General features: G+C 45.0%; 1 protein-coding gene across 2 annotated transcripts in view; it reads right to left on the reverse strand.

The window, feature by feature from the left end:
* LOC106568249 (protein FAM222A) overlaps window positions 1-14,062 on the reverse strand; it is a 36,568-nt gene that overhangs the window by 15,090 nt on the left and 7,416 nt on the right. For both annotated transcript variants that reach the window (XM_045692424.2, XM_014138420.3), the window contains exon 2: window positions 4,031-4,190. In XM_045692424.2, the coding sequence (XP_045548380.1) occupies window positions 4,031-4,142 (112 nt within the window). In that variant the 5' untranslated portion in view covers window positions 4,143-4,190. The remainder of the gene's footprint in view (window positions 1-4,030; window positions 4,191-14,062) is intronic.

Raw genomic sequence — 14,062 nt, forward strand, 5'->3', positions numbered from 1 at the left:
GTGTGTAGGCCTAATATTTTTGAAGTTTAAAATATGTCTCAACCATAAAAACTGTCAAATGAGAAACAGATAGGTGAGGTGATGTACAGCGTTGAGTATTCTTCACCATGCCACAGTCTTTCGGGAACCCTTCACAGAATCCACCCCCATACAATCCCACAAGATGCTTTCAGTCGCGGTAAACTAGCTAATCCCCCCCATGGTCACGCTTAAAGCAATTCCCCGCAGATCAGAGTGGAGACCTCATTGTTTCAGAACTGTTTGAGTTAATCACTGATTAACTGGCAAAACAAGCCCCTGAGCCAGAGCTAAAAACAGAGTCCCTCTGCTTTTCTGGTCTCACACAAAACACCCAACAGAAGGAACCAAACAGAATTCCCGTTACCCCTCCCACTATTACAATAACCACTAATATAGGCCTGTGCTTGGTGGTGGTTAATCCTTGTGCAACGATCACAAAAATATCCTTAAATTAACCATCGACAAAATGAGAAAAACAGGGCAAGAAGCCCAAAGTCTAGGTTGAAAGAAAAGTCTTTGGTGTTAAATCCTTTTCTGATGAAAATGTTTGGTGCGATAAACATGCTGACTAATAGCTTCTCCTCACTGGGGACACGCCACACCAAGGCATTCAGTCATGGACATTCATTAGTGCTGTTCTCAGGATCACAAGCAAACACAAACATGCACTGCTAAACATCACATTACACACCCATGTTTCACTATGGCGATCCAAACATTTATATCAACACCACTATACAGTAACCGTATCAACCTGCCCCCTACACAACCAGACTGTCCTTGACAACTAGGCTAATTAACAACATTAAAAACCTAGGCCCCGGCATCGCCATGACAACCTCTTGTATGAGCACAGTTGGCCCTAATAGACCCACTTGTTAGGACCGATGTAATTAATTGACCACGCCTCCATTCAGCTGCTAGTGGCAAGTCGCTGTAATTGACTGCCCCTGTTGCTCAGGCAGAGCAAGACACCTGGCCTTGTATCGACTATCTGGACCTGCCTCACGTCCACCACAACACAGCTCCACATGGAGCCTTTACTTCCCCTTGGATGTGACCAAAGCATACAGTAACCGCTGTGAATGAAAATTAAGTCAGAACCCTCCTGCATGTATTCAACATCCATGAGTGGAGATCTAGGGCTCAGTTTGAATATTGTGGTAAAGCATTTGCATGGTGTCTCTAGCTGTGCACAGGTCGGTGCCCTTATAAAGCAGAGCCATTGAGATGCAGAGCCTGCAGCCCTCTTCATCTCTGTATCCATATGAACATGCATTAATATTAGTGGAGTCTGAGGAGGTCAGCTGGGTCTCTGGACTGAGGCCTCCTCACACAGATCTGGAGTGAAGAAAGCGAGAGAGCCACACACACAGGGGGGAGAGAGAAGTTAGAGAGAGTGGACAGAGCCGGTGTTCCAGCCCCTTCTGTGTTCAACACCACTGAGGATTCTATTCCTGAGCTCAGAATGAGAGAAATACACAGAATGAGAGATAAAGACCAAGCTGAATCACTGATGTGCGCCACACACACACACACACACACACACACACACAACACATAAACACATTGTACCCATTTACGTCCTCTCTTGCTTCCTCTCTCTCTAATCTCTTCACGAGGGGTGTTCGTTTGTGGAACAGAAGAACCTTGGGGGTGAATACTTAGTTATTTGTGCTTGAAGAGACTCAGGCGGATACCTCTTTACGAGAGAGTGTCACTCCCCATTTGTCTCTGCTCTGCTCGGCAGCACCGGAGAAAGCAGCGCAGCGCTCTAAAAGAACCCTCCGGAAGCACAGGCCGGCAGCGTGGGATAAAGCATTCCCGGCTCCGGTCTGCTGTTCAGGCCAAGTGCAGAGTACTCATTAGCTCATCACATAAACCCTCGCACTTAGTTCCACACACACACACTTTCTCATATTTAAAAGATGGGTTGGCATTGTCAGGGATTCCTCTGTGAAGCCGAACCACAGACATCCATTGGAACAGTCTATCTGTAAACTCTGAATCCTCTGAAAGCTATTCAACAAACATCTGTATGAGAACCACAAATCTTTCAACTGAAAATCCCAATGGGAAAAAACACAAAAACATTCTAGAGAAATCTTCTGGGTCTTGTCTAACCAGCATGCGCCAATCAGTAGAGCAGTTTGTTTCATATGGTTGTGTTTGAAATGTCAGGCTAGTGCTGGAGGGAAGGGGGGGATGGATGCTGCGCTACACACACATGAAGCTCCGGGAGGGTGTAATGGGTCCTGCAGGTAAACAGGATGAGGAAGGCGCTCGTGGTTCTGCCTGAGGCGAACCAGACTCTTCTGTTCCAGCATTTAGCAGACAAGTGCTCTACTGATTAGCAATTAATAATGGAGAGACAAAGGGGTGTTTCACCCCAGGAGAGAGATGGTGAGATGAGGGACATGAGGGTAGGGAACAGAGGATCCTAGTCTCCCAGAAAGCATTAGTGAAAGGTTTCAATGTGAAGGAAAGCTGGGGATAGACAGGATTTGTTTTCATGGCTAGTGAAGCTAGAGAAATACATTACAAATCCATCAGCTTGCATTTAGTCAGAATGTCTCCACACAATTACTCATCGGCCTTGGGGTTAATCACTCAGGCAATTTATGCATGTTCTATACCTGACTTACTGTATATCACAACAAAAAGCTAAACTCATGTTATTATGCCATCTACATGAGGATAGGCTTGGCTGATATGCGGTTTCCCATAAATTCATGTCATAAACTTCCACAGAAATCTGACAGCGCAATAAACATAAAACAGAGATGAAACATTCTCTGGATTTAATCATGGAAATATGATAACTAAACTCAGAATGCCCCATGCTGGTTTTATCAGCCGACAACTGCCACAACATAACCTCTCATTAAATGTGATAATAATGTGCACTGGCAAATAGGATAATAAATACATATTTTTAAATCTCTGTTTATGACATGGATAACATGGCTTGTAATCACTTATCTTCTGATTAACACAGCACATGCTTGAGCGAGCCTTTTCTGTGATCCAAGTTCAAAAGGATGGTCCTCTCTAGCGTATGAAGTTACATAGAGTTCTCCGACAGTGGCCATGACAACACGGTTTTATTTGACCATGTACGCATTGTCCAACACATATCAAAGTAGCAAAAAGCGACAGAAATAGAGAAAACCTGAATAATAAATTGCAAGCACTGCGTGTTTCGGGTATTTATGTGGTCAAATGGCTGCGCGAGCAACAATGTGTGAAAGGAGACGGCACATAATAAAAGGTACAGATTGTAAAATAGTTCATTAGAGAAAGGTTCTGGGCTCACTAGGAGAAGTTGTGGGGGGGGGGGGGGGGGTTGCATGGTAGTATGCCCTTTGCAGGACAATCATCATCATTATCAGCACAGAGCGGCCCAGACCACGTAACAGCATTCCATCGCTGATCAATGCCCTCATGAATTAAATTAGAGTGCAAGATGACTACCTGTGATAAGACCCACAGGATCCACACAGATCTGAGGGGGAGATATCAACCCTGTATGGTTCTCTTCAGCAGGCCAGTCAGCCACCCAGTCATCGGTAGATAAATAGGCCAAGGTGAACTCCCCCTCCCTCACCACAGCTCTTGTCTCTCCTACTCCATAACCCTGCAGGCAGAGGTCCACACCTCTACTGAGGCAGCACATAGATGAGGGGCATAAATAAAGCTAATCAACTTCATCAGATGAAGGCTGGGTGGAACTAACGGTTGCTGCAGGAGCCTGGTTTAACATTGTACTTCTCAGAACTTTGTAACAAGGGCATTCTATACCCTAACTACAGTTGTGTGTGTATAAGTGAAAAGCTCTTTCCCCCTAAAAATTGAATATATTTCTTTCTCTTTCGAATTCCACCAGTAACCCACCACACCGAGATACAAACACAGCACCACAAGTGAAACAAAGTTGGGGCTCTGTAGTGAAATGTAGAGTTAGTGGCTGTTGTCCTGTGCTGCTGAGAGCAGAGACATGGGGACTCACTTTTTCGCGTGCTGGGCTGCGGCTGCTGTGGGGGAGCATCCAGGATCTTGGGGGTGCAGACCAGGTGCTGAGATGAGAGGTTCTGCTGCCGTCTCTGTAGGCAGGCTAACATGGCTGCAGCTTTCTGGGGGTTCTACAGCCGCTTGGACCTCGGGGGAACCTGAGAGGGACAGGGAGAGAAAAACACCTCTGTTAGCTTTTGATCATGTATTAAATTACAAGCTGCTGGCGGTTGAACTGAATGCAAAACCCAAAACTGAAGTCAAAGCCCTGTAAGCAAACTCTTACCACGCTGATGGAGGTCTCCCCCTCAGGAGTTTCCCTGTGCTCTCCCTCCAGTATGCATGCTCTCTACTTTCCTTTTTAAAGCCTAAATTAAAATGTTTTAAACTGTTCCCACCTCAGGCCCATATTATCATAGTCAAACTCAGCAACCCCTTTGAACTGCGGACACTACATATCTAAGAATGTAAAATCACTTAACATCAAACCAACTTCCCCACTCCGCTTTAGACGCTAGGATGGCTCTTCGCTGTTCTCCATATTGCCCTGTCTGTTGCAATAACACAGTCCATTTACACGGTCTGCTGTTGCTGCCAGCTGCATCCTGTACCCGGTCAATAGCCCGGTCCTCAGAGACTCTAGAATTGCTCTATGAATTGATGGTGGTATTGATCATGAGCGAAAATCCAAAAGTAGCTTGTTCTCCCAAATGGCTTTGGCACACACACATAAAGGTGTGTTTGTGTATGAAGTGTTTCCCCCAGTATCTTTGATCGTAGTTATCATTCTGAACACCAGGCCTAAGTGGGGTACTATATTCTAGCCCCTATAGATACTATAGGTGCATAGGCCTACCTGCAACAACATCTGATTGTTCCGTACTATCATCTTTGTGTCAGCAAATCAAAATACTACTTTATATTCCCGGCCAAAATAAACTGCACCGCTGAAATTTCAATTGAAGTGAATGCCTTGCACACAGCTGTCTCAGAGAGGCTTCATTTCTTTATCCTCCCTCTCTTCCGCTTTTCTTCTACAGTTCTTTGGCTTATTGTTTTCATTTCTGCCTCAAGGGCCACAGGCCAGCTTAAGTGAGTCAGATGCAGGAGACAGAGCGCAGTGACTGGCTGCAGAAACAGAATTACCTCCACCTCAAAAGGGAGGAACAACGTGGCTTTCATTCTAGTCAGGTGCTTGAAGAGATCCACCCCACTCCTCTCCTCCTCCCCACTCCTCTCCTCCTCCCCACTCCTCTCCTCCTCCCCGGTCTGCCTCTCCTCTCATACTTTGACAGCCCCACTTCAAAACCACCCAGCACAGCCTCTCTCATGTGATCACACACAGCCGAAAAAATCTAAAAGCCTCTCTCGATGGTCGGACTTCATTTTGAAAAGAATACCAATTTCACAACAACCCTTCATTACCACGCATTTGTCAAAAGGAGGGCAGAGGAGAAAAGGCACAGAGCGAACGAAAAGGAATCTCGGGGGAAATGCCGTCACTGCTTTACCGGCGGAAACTAAGAGACGAGTATCAGAATACCTTCCATTAGGCTACTCCCCACATTTTCTCCTGGATAAAAATGCATCAAGAAAGGCATTATCATTCAGAGGCCACCACTTTATTTAAGCAGAAAACGAACATTCTTAGAGGGGAAAAAGGAAGCGAGAAAAGGAAATGGTCATGCATAACTGACAACATTTCTTTCATCCCATCAATATCTAAAAGTAAAATAAAGTGGTTGTGAGCCCTTCGACTAAAAGTGCTTTTGCATTCTCCATTAGACTGCCTCTAAAAGGACAGAGTGCACAGATCAAAGTGAGTTCAGGGAGCACCAGTTCTGTTGACAGCATCTGAGCTAAAGGGCTCATTCTATTGCCTGTCAGACATTTCCTCTGTCTCTTACTCGCTCAGTGATAAAGGTTCTCCTAACTTTAGCTGACAAAGTTAATGCATGACAAAGTAAATGTTTCATTGCAAACACATGCAGCACATTTTACAATTCAAGGCATCGTTTAAACCCAAGATATCTTGTGTTCATCATCCAGTCAACCACCTGTCAGCAAGATAACAACATCTCTACTCCAGCCTTATTACAGCTGTGACCCAATAGGGATTTGAAGCAGAAACATCATGGTCATGTATCCAATTCCCCACCTGCTAAGCCATACAGCTTACTTACTATAAACGGAGTGGCTTGAGCCCTGAATGCTGATTGGCTGACAGCCGTGGTATATTAGACCGCATACCACGGGTATGACAAAACTTTTATTTTTACTGCTCTAATTACATTGGTAACCAGTTTATAATAGTAATAAGGCACCTCGGGGGTTTATGGCATATGGCCAATATACCACAGCTAAAAAGGTCTGTATCCAGGCACTGCGTTGCGCATAAGAACAGCCCTTAGCCGTAGCATATTGGCCATATACCACACCTCCTCAGGCCCTAATGCTTAATTCAAAAGGTCTCAAACAAACTGCTGAACAGTTTTCCCTCAAATTAACACCAGCTAATATGTTCCCCAGCTCCTGACTCGACCTAAACCTCACTTAGATCTACTCAGCTCCTCCTCTTCTTCTTCTCCCAACCAATTGCCTGGGAGCTTTGTGCTCTAGTCTACAAGGTCTCCACGGCGATGGTTAATGAGAAAAGGAGAGTGGCAAGGACGGTAAATCCTTGCCACTTTGGGGTGACATCAGTGGCTCCGATAAGAGGCGTTATCAGGCGTGATGCGGTCCGCTGAGGGTCTGCCACAGAGATAAGGACCTCTGGCTCTGCACTCCATCTTTTGTCTCCCAAGGTTTCCCTGATAAGGATGTTTTGGCAGACAAAATGTCCGCTCCAACAATGATGGACTGAGAGCAAAATTTGTAGGGGGCCTGAGGGAATGGCATTGGAAAATAAAATGTCTAATTGTACAAACTATTGTCTTTTCCCTGGGCTCTTGAGGAACGGGATTGTGTGTGGGAAGATAACGAGGTCATTTGGAAGGAAGAAGGGCAGTGATGGGGGAGCTAGATGATGATGGCTGTTATAGTTTAAATGGACAGAGGTATGACATGATCCTCTTAAATTCTTACTGGATCCAGATGGCATCCCCCAGGGACATGCGGTCTATCCTTCAAAAAGAGTAGGATACCCTTGAGAGAGCAATTGATACGGCACATCAACCTGATATCTCATCTAGAAAGTGTGCTTCCATTTACTGAATCGTTTTGTTCAGGCTGAAAGTGAGAAAGGCCATCCTTCTGGCAGACAGTAGCTTTACAGCACATAGATGAGGCTGTGCTCTGCCTGACCTTCCAGTCTCTCCACTCCGCTCTGAGCAGCCTCAAGGGACTTGACTGGAGCAGAGTAACATTGCTCTGAGACCCTTCCTTTCAATAAACACAAAAACACACAGACAAAAAGACACTCGCTTCGCATACACCCCCCCCCCCAACCCCAATCCTCTCAGCTTGTCTTTGCAGTTCTCAGAATCCTCAGTTAATAATTAGATGATAATGAAAAAAGGTTTAGGCTGAGCAGTGTGAGCGCCCATTTCAGTCTAGTTGGATTAGTATGCTAATGTCCTTCCCTACCCACTGTCAAATCCCTGGCAGGCCAAAAAGCTAACACAGGAGGAACAGAACAAACTTCATACAGTAAGGTTGATTTACAGAAAAACAATTAGGCTAAGGGTACTTGAACTTTGCTTGACATTTTTTAAGTCTATAGACTGTGTGTAACCTCCTTACAGAGTCATCACTCTGAATAACAGAGCTATAACCTTTCAAAGAGCGGCCAGCCACCCCCAGGCTCTTCACAGCCTGAAAGCACCCGGTGTCTACAGGTTTACAGAACAGTAACGTTGGATAAGACTCAACATTAGTGATGCGGTCACAAGGACCTGCAAAACCACAGGTTCTGTATGGGGAGGAGAGTAAAATGGGGATGAAATGACTATTTTGGTCTCGGCTTTTAAAGCAATTTCCATCAATGACCTTCAATGCCTGACTGACAGCTTGCAGTCAAACCTAGACTATCCACTGCTCAAACAGTAGAATGTAGGCATTCACCATATAACAGGGCTATGGGTATTGGGGCATGGCTGACCGGTCGCCATAACACACACACAGAATCTCAAAGGGCTCCTCTAAATGAACGCTGGGTCCTGTCTGAGTGATGGAGCCAAGGAGACAGAGAAAGCAGAGTGTAGTCAGTCTGAAACAGACGGACAGCTACGGAAGCTGCCGGTTCATCTATGCACCTCACACATTTATGGGATTTATTACTCCCGGACCAGCCAATAAGAGCCATCCTGTTTCAAGTTAGCATAATGGGAATCAGAGCACAATATGAGAGACCCAGATTGTCTTTTTTCCCCTTTTCTTCCCTTTTCCACAAAAAAAGACAAGAGTTTGAACTGCAGGACATTCAAACAACCCAGGCCCACTGTGTAGAGCAGAGCAGGACATTCAAACAACCCAGGCCCACTGTGTAGAGCAGAGCAGGACATTCAAACAACCCAGGCTCCCTGTGTAGAGCAGAGCAGGACATTCAAACAACCCAGGCTCACTGTGTAGAGCAGAGCAGGACATTCAAACAACCCAGGCCCACTGTGTAGAGCAGAGCAGGACATTCAAACAACCCAGGCCCACTGTGTAGAGCAGAGCAGGACATTCAAACAACCCAGGCTCACTGTGTAGAGCAGAGCAGGACATTCAAACAACCCAGGCTCACTGTGTAGAGCAGAGCAGGACATTCAAACAACCCAGGCTCCCTGTGTAGAGCAGAGCAGGACATTCAAACAACCCAGGGCAGCTCTGCTCTACACAGTGAGCCTGCACAAGGCCTGAGGCCGACAACAAGGAGCCTCCTTTCCATTGAGATTAGCTCCTGTACAAAAGGTATTACAACAGTGTTAACAATCTGCCAAACCTTGCTTATTTCTATACAATGGATGCACTTGCTCAGAAATGTATGGAAAATAAATACAATGGGTGGATATAGGAATATCTTTGGAGAGACTGCTGGCAGATGCTTTTTGAGAGAACCATAAAACATTTGTGAGCAGGAGAGAATGAGTAGCTTGGACTCAGTGAAGTATTTATATTCTTTTAAACATTTCTTTAGACCTAGGCCTATACGCGAAACCAAAAATACAAATCTCCAACCAAAAATACAATTCTCTACTAGAATGGGGGAAAGAAATTAGACTACAGACACATTGACAGCTTGGGGGAAGTAGGTAACCTGAACACACAGTCCATGAAGGCCAATGGTAAAGCCCATGAACACATCCAGTGCTGTCAGTGCATCATTAATAGTTACCTGGTACAGAGCCTTGGGTTCACTCAACCCTGTCCTTGCACAGCTCACAGGTGCTAAGGTAAAAATCACCGCTCTTGCTTTGGGCATGGAGCCTGGCAATAGCAGAGGGAGCATAACCAGTAAACAGCACCTTCTCGATCCTCATCCCACACTGGCAGTGGATAACCCATGGGCATGCTGGATTACCTTTGGAAAACATAGGCCTAATGCAGTTAGTGAGGCACAGTGCACAGACAAATCTCTGCGTTGTCATACAGATGTTCCCCATTAAAATGCCTCATCCTGGGCTTTCTGCCCCACATCACTGAAGCTTTGTATTGGCTGCCTCAGAGAAGATCATTTAGCCAACAATACTCTTTATGACAATACGCCCGCTGTGTGCTCTGCTCTTATGTCATCATAATTTTTTTTTAAAATAATAAGAATTATTCATTGTGGACTACCGCCTATGCAGGGTTTGAATTGGATGGACTACCGCCTATGCAGGGTTTGAATTGGATGGACTACCGCCTATGCAGGGTTTGAATTGGATGGACTACCGCCTATGCAGGGTTTGAATTGGATGGACTACCGCCTATGCAGGGTTTGAATTGGATGGACTACCGCCTATGCAGGGTTTGAATTGGATTGTTTTAAGTTTCTGGGTTTCTCTTTCCTCCAACCATATCCTTCGTGTTGACATTGTTGGGAAACAAAACGGATTTCCAGTTCCATCTACTTATTTTATATTTTCCTCTTACCATTAATATCTTAGATGTGTTGCTGTTAATTTACCTCTAGAGACAAAATACAGTCCCTCTGTATTAAAGCTGAGGATTTGTGCTTCCCATAAAGTCTGCCCTTTCACCCTGGACAATTTCTGATAGGTTTTAATGGGTGTGGATGGGCTGAAGAATGGGAAGACAGAGGACTGCAAACTTAGATGCCTGGATCTAATAAAACAAATATTTTTTAAAAACCCTTAGGCTATCAGACCATAGCCCAACAACTAGAGCCGCAACAGATGGGTTTACAATATGAATCAACTTGAGAAATGGTCCATGCCTTACAAAGACATTCATATTATGCTGCGGGTGCTCAAGCTTTCTGACAGAAGAGGCTTTGACAAACAAAGTAAATCCCGAGTCACTGTAGCCTAAAAAAAAAAAGAATCTAGCTAGTGTGAACACACACACACTAAGAGCAATAACTATCTGATTTGATTAACAGATGCTTTGCGTCTATGATCCACCCACTGACTGCCAGTCTCACCTGCTGGGAGTGGAAACCCAGACAGATCAACGCAGGCAATAATCAAAAGGCCCATCAGTTTCTTCTCAAAACACAGTGACAGATGTTCTTCTGTCTCACTTTATAGATTAGCATGGTGGGTGAAGAATCTACAGAACCAGACTATACAACAGAAAGGGCAGACTTGTCAAAAGTAAAGAGTTAGACCCATCTCAACCAATCATTTGTTACGGTGCTCTACAAGTACGTTGGAGTTTATGCTCTCAATCTGGTCAAAAACAAATCCTTTAAACAAGCCTTTGTATCTCCTTAGGGTTTAATAATCCCTTTTCAATCATAATTGTAGCTGTTTGATTTGCTTGCTTATCCTCCAGAGACAAAGTGGCTGTTATGCCTGCCTGGTAAGATTTTGTCCACAAAGGAAAAATGGTCCTACAGTATAGCTTTGGCTACAGTGTCTTTCACTGCCAAACTCCTCCATACCCACCCACCAAGCCCTCCCCTCTTTTCCCGTCAGAGTAGGCAAGGCTGTTCATTATGCGGTTAAGGGTCACCGATTCCTTCAAGTCATTAAAATATGTTAATAAAACAGAAGTCATGAGAAAAGATTGGCAAAATGATCCCCGCAGGGTACTCATACGGGAGAGAACTCCTTTTCCATGCTTAATGATAAGCTCCAGTCCTCACAGAGCGGCATGGAAAAACCAAACTGTTCTGGGAGAAACAGGACTTTGGTCCCTGGACTAATCCAAAATGACCTATGCCTGCTGCCTTCCCGGTAAAGGGCAGATAACATTACTCCGAGTGCATTCAGGCAGCATGTGTATTCTGCACCATATTGTACAAAAAATAACAGGCTGTTTGAAATTGCAAACAGAGCAACAACCCCCATAATTCCCCCTCCCCAATGGCCAGATCCTCTAAGCTAGGGCCGGGACAATACCAGTATCACGATACTCGTTAGTATCGTGGCAATGAAACAAAAATGGAAGCGGATTTAACTTCTTTAAGAAAACAGCACTAATGTTGGGAACAAAAATGTGTAATCCCGATTCACATTTATTTTCCAAGCAATAGCACACAATATTTTACAACCAGACGGTTATTAAAGGACCAAAGAGTTAGATCTGCTTTGGGTTATTATTTTTGCCATTGATAAAACATTGCGATACTGCTATTGTCCCGGCCCTAATCTAAACACACAGTCTCTCTGCCCCTTCACAATATAAAAAGAAAAAAGACCAATTAAGCAGATTTAAAAAGATGGCAGCTAGCCCATATTTAAACACCACCTCCTTAGGAGATAAAAGGTGATTAATATGGATGCACGGGAGAAATTGCTTAGCAACCAAGCCATTTACAAGATCCCTGAAAGCGGAGCAGTGTGATTGGCCGTCCAGGCACTCTCCGAGGTCACTTTACCACCTCCATTGACTCTGTCTCACAAAAAGAGGAAGCAGGGCTGAAATCCAGTACAGATTGTTCAGTAAAAATAAAATTCCCAGTAAGCTAAAACAAACTATCTTGGTAATAATAGTTATACTTTTGTTTAGCACCATGACTAGTCCTAATAGTCTAGCTGTGTATTGAATAGGAAGCAAAAATGACTGCATAAAAGGGAAAGACTGGTTGAACATATCATTTGTATCTTACATTTCACCGGCACATGAGAGTGAGTGGGCCTGCGGAACACGGTAGGCAATATAGCCTCCTGCAGAGTAACAACGGGATATATATAGATATATACAGTGCCTTCAGAAAGTATTTAGACCCCTTGACTTTTTCCACAATTTCTTTAGTTACAGGCTTATTCTAAAATTGATTAAATTGCCCCCCCCCACCATCTATCTACACACCATGACAATGCAAAATGGTTTTCAAAATCGCTAATTTGTAAAAAATAAACAGAAATATCACATTTACAAAAGTATTCAGATCCTTTACTAAGTACTTTGTTGAAGCACCTATGGCAGTGATTACAGCCTGGAGTCATCTTGGGTATGACGCTATAAGCTTGGCACACCTGTATTTGGGGAGTATCTCCCATTCCTCTCTGCATATCTTCTCAAGCTCTGTTAGGTTGAATGGGGAGCGTTGCTGCACAACTATTTTCAGGTCTCTCCAGAGATGTTCGATCAGGTTCAAGTCCGGGCTCTGGCTGGGCCTCTCAAGGACATTCAGAGACCTGTCCCGAAGCCACTCCTGCGTTGTCTTGGCTGTGTGCTTAGGGTCGTTGTCGTGTTGGAAGGTGAACCTTCACCCCAGTCTGAGGTCCTGAGGGCTCTGGAGCAGGTTTTCATCAAGGATCTCTCTGTACTTTGCTCCATTCATCTTTCCCTTGATCCCGACTAGTCTCACAGTCCCTTCCGCTGAAAAACACACCCACAGCATGATGCTGCCACCACTATGCTTCACCATAGGGATGGTGCCAGGTTTCCTCCCAGACATGATGCTTGGCATTCAGACCAAAGAGTTGAATCTACAATCACCTATCCGGACCCGTTTTACTGCCGATGCAGAGCCCCACCGGGCCTTCACGACTGGAATTCCGACGTTATCTGCCCGAGGAAGTTATTCAACTGGCCCCTCCATCGCAACGTAACCTGAACGCCCATCTGCTAACTGCGGCCCGCTAATCGTTAGCTGTCTTGAGCATATCGGCTGCTATCTTCTTGGGCCACTATAACTATTTTGACAACTGGATTGGTCCCCTCTACCACACGGAACCCACTAATCTACCGACGGAAACACACAGGGTGGATTAAAACAGACCTCCATCTTCTGCTAGCTTGCTACCCATGGCTCGGCTAGCTGTCTGAATCGCCGTGACCCCAACCAACCTAACTACTCACTGGACCCTTATGATCACTCGGCTAAGCATGCCTCTCCTTAATGTCAATATGCCTCTCCTTAATGTCAATATGCCTTGTCCATTCAGTTCTGGTTAGTGTTTATTGGCTTATTTCACTGTAGAGCCTCTAGCCCTGCTCATTATACCTTATCCAACCCTTCAGTTCCACCACCCACACATGCGATGACATCACCTGGTTTCAATGATGTTTCTAGAGACAATATCTCTTTCATCATCACTCAATGCCTAGGTTTACCTCCACTGTATTCACATCCTACCATACCTTTGTCTGTACACTATACCTTGAATCTATTTTAATCGCCCCCCGAAACCTGCTCCTTTTACTCTCTGTTCCGGACGTCTTAGACGTCCAATTCTCATGGCTTTTAGCCGTACCCTTATCCTACTCCTCCTCTGGCGATGTAGAGGTGAATCCAGGCCCTTCGGTGCCTAGCTCCACTCCTATTCCCCAGGCGCTCTCTTTTGATGACTTCTGTAATCGTAAAAGCCATGGTTTCATGCATGTTAACATTAGAAGCCTCCTCCCTAAGTTTGTTTTATTCACGGCTTTAGCACACTCTGCCAACCCGGATGTCTTAGCCCTGTCTGAATCCTGGCTTAGGAAGACCACC

Source organism: Salmo salar, chromosome 13 (assembly GCF_965601325.2).
Source record: "Salmo salar chromosome 13, fSalSal1, whole genome shotgun sequence".
NCBI classification, from domain to species: Eukaryota; Metazoa; Chordata; class Actinopteri; order Salmoniformes; family Salmonidae; genus Salmo; species Salmo salar.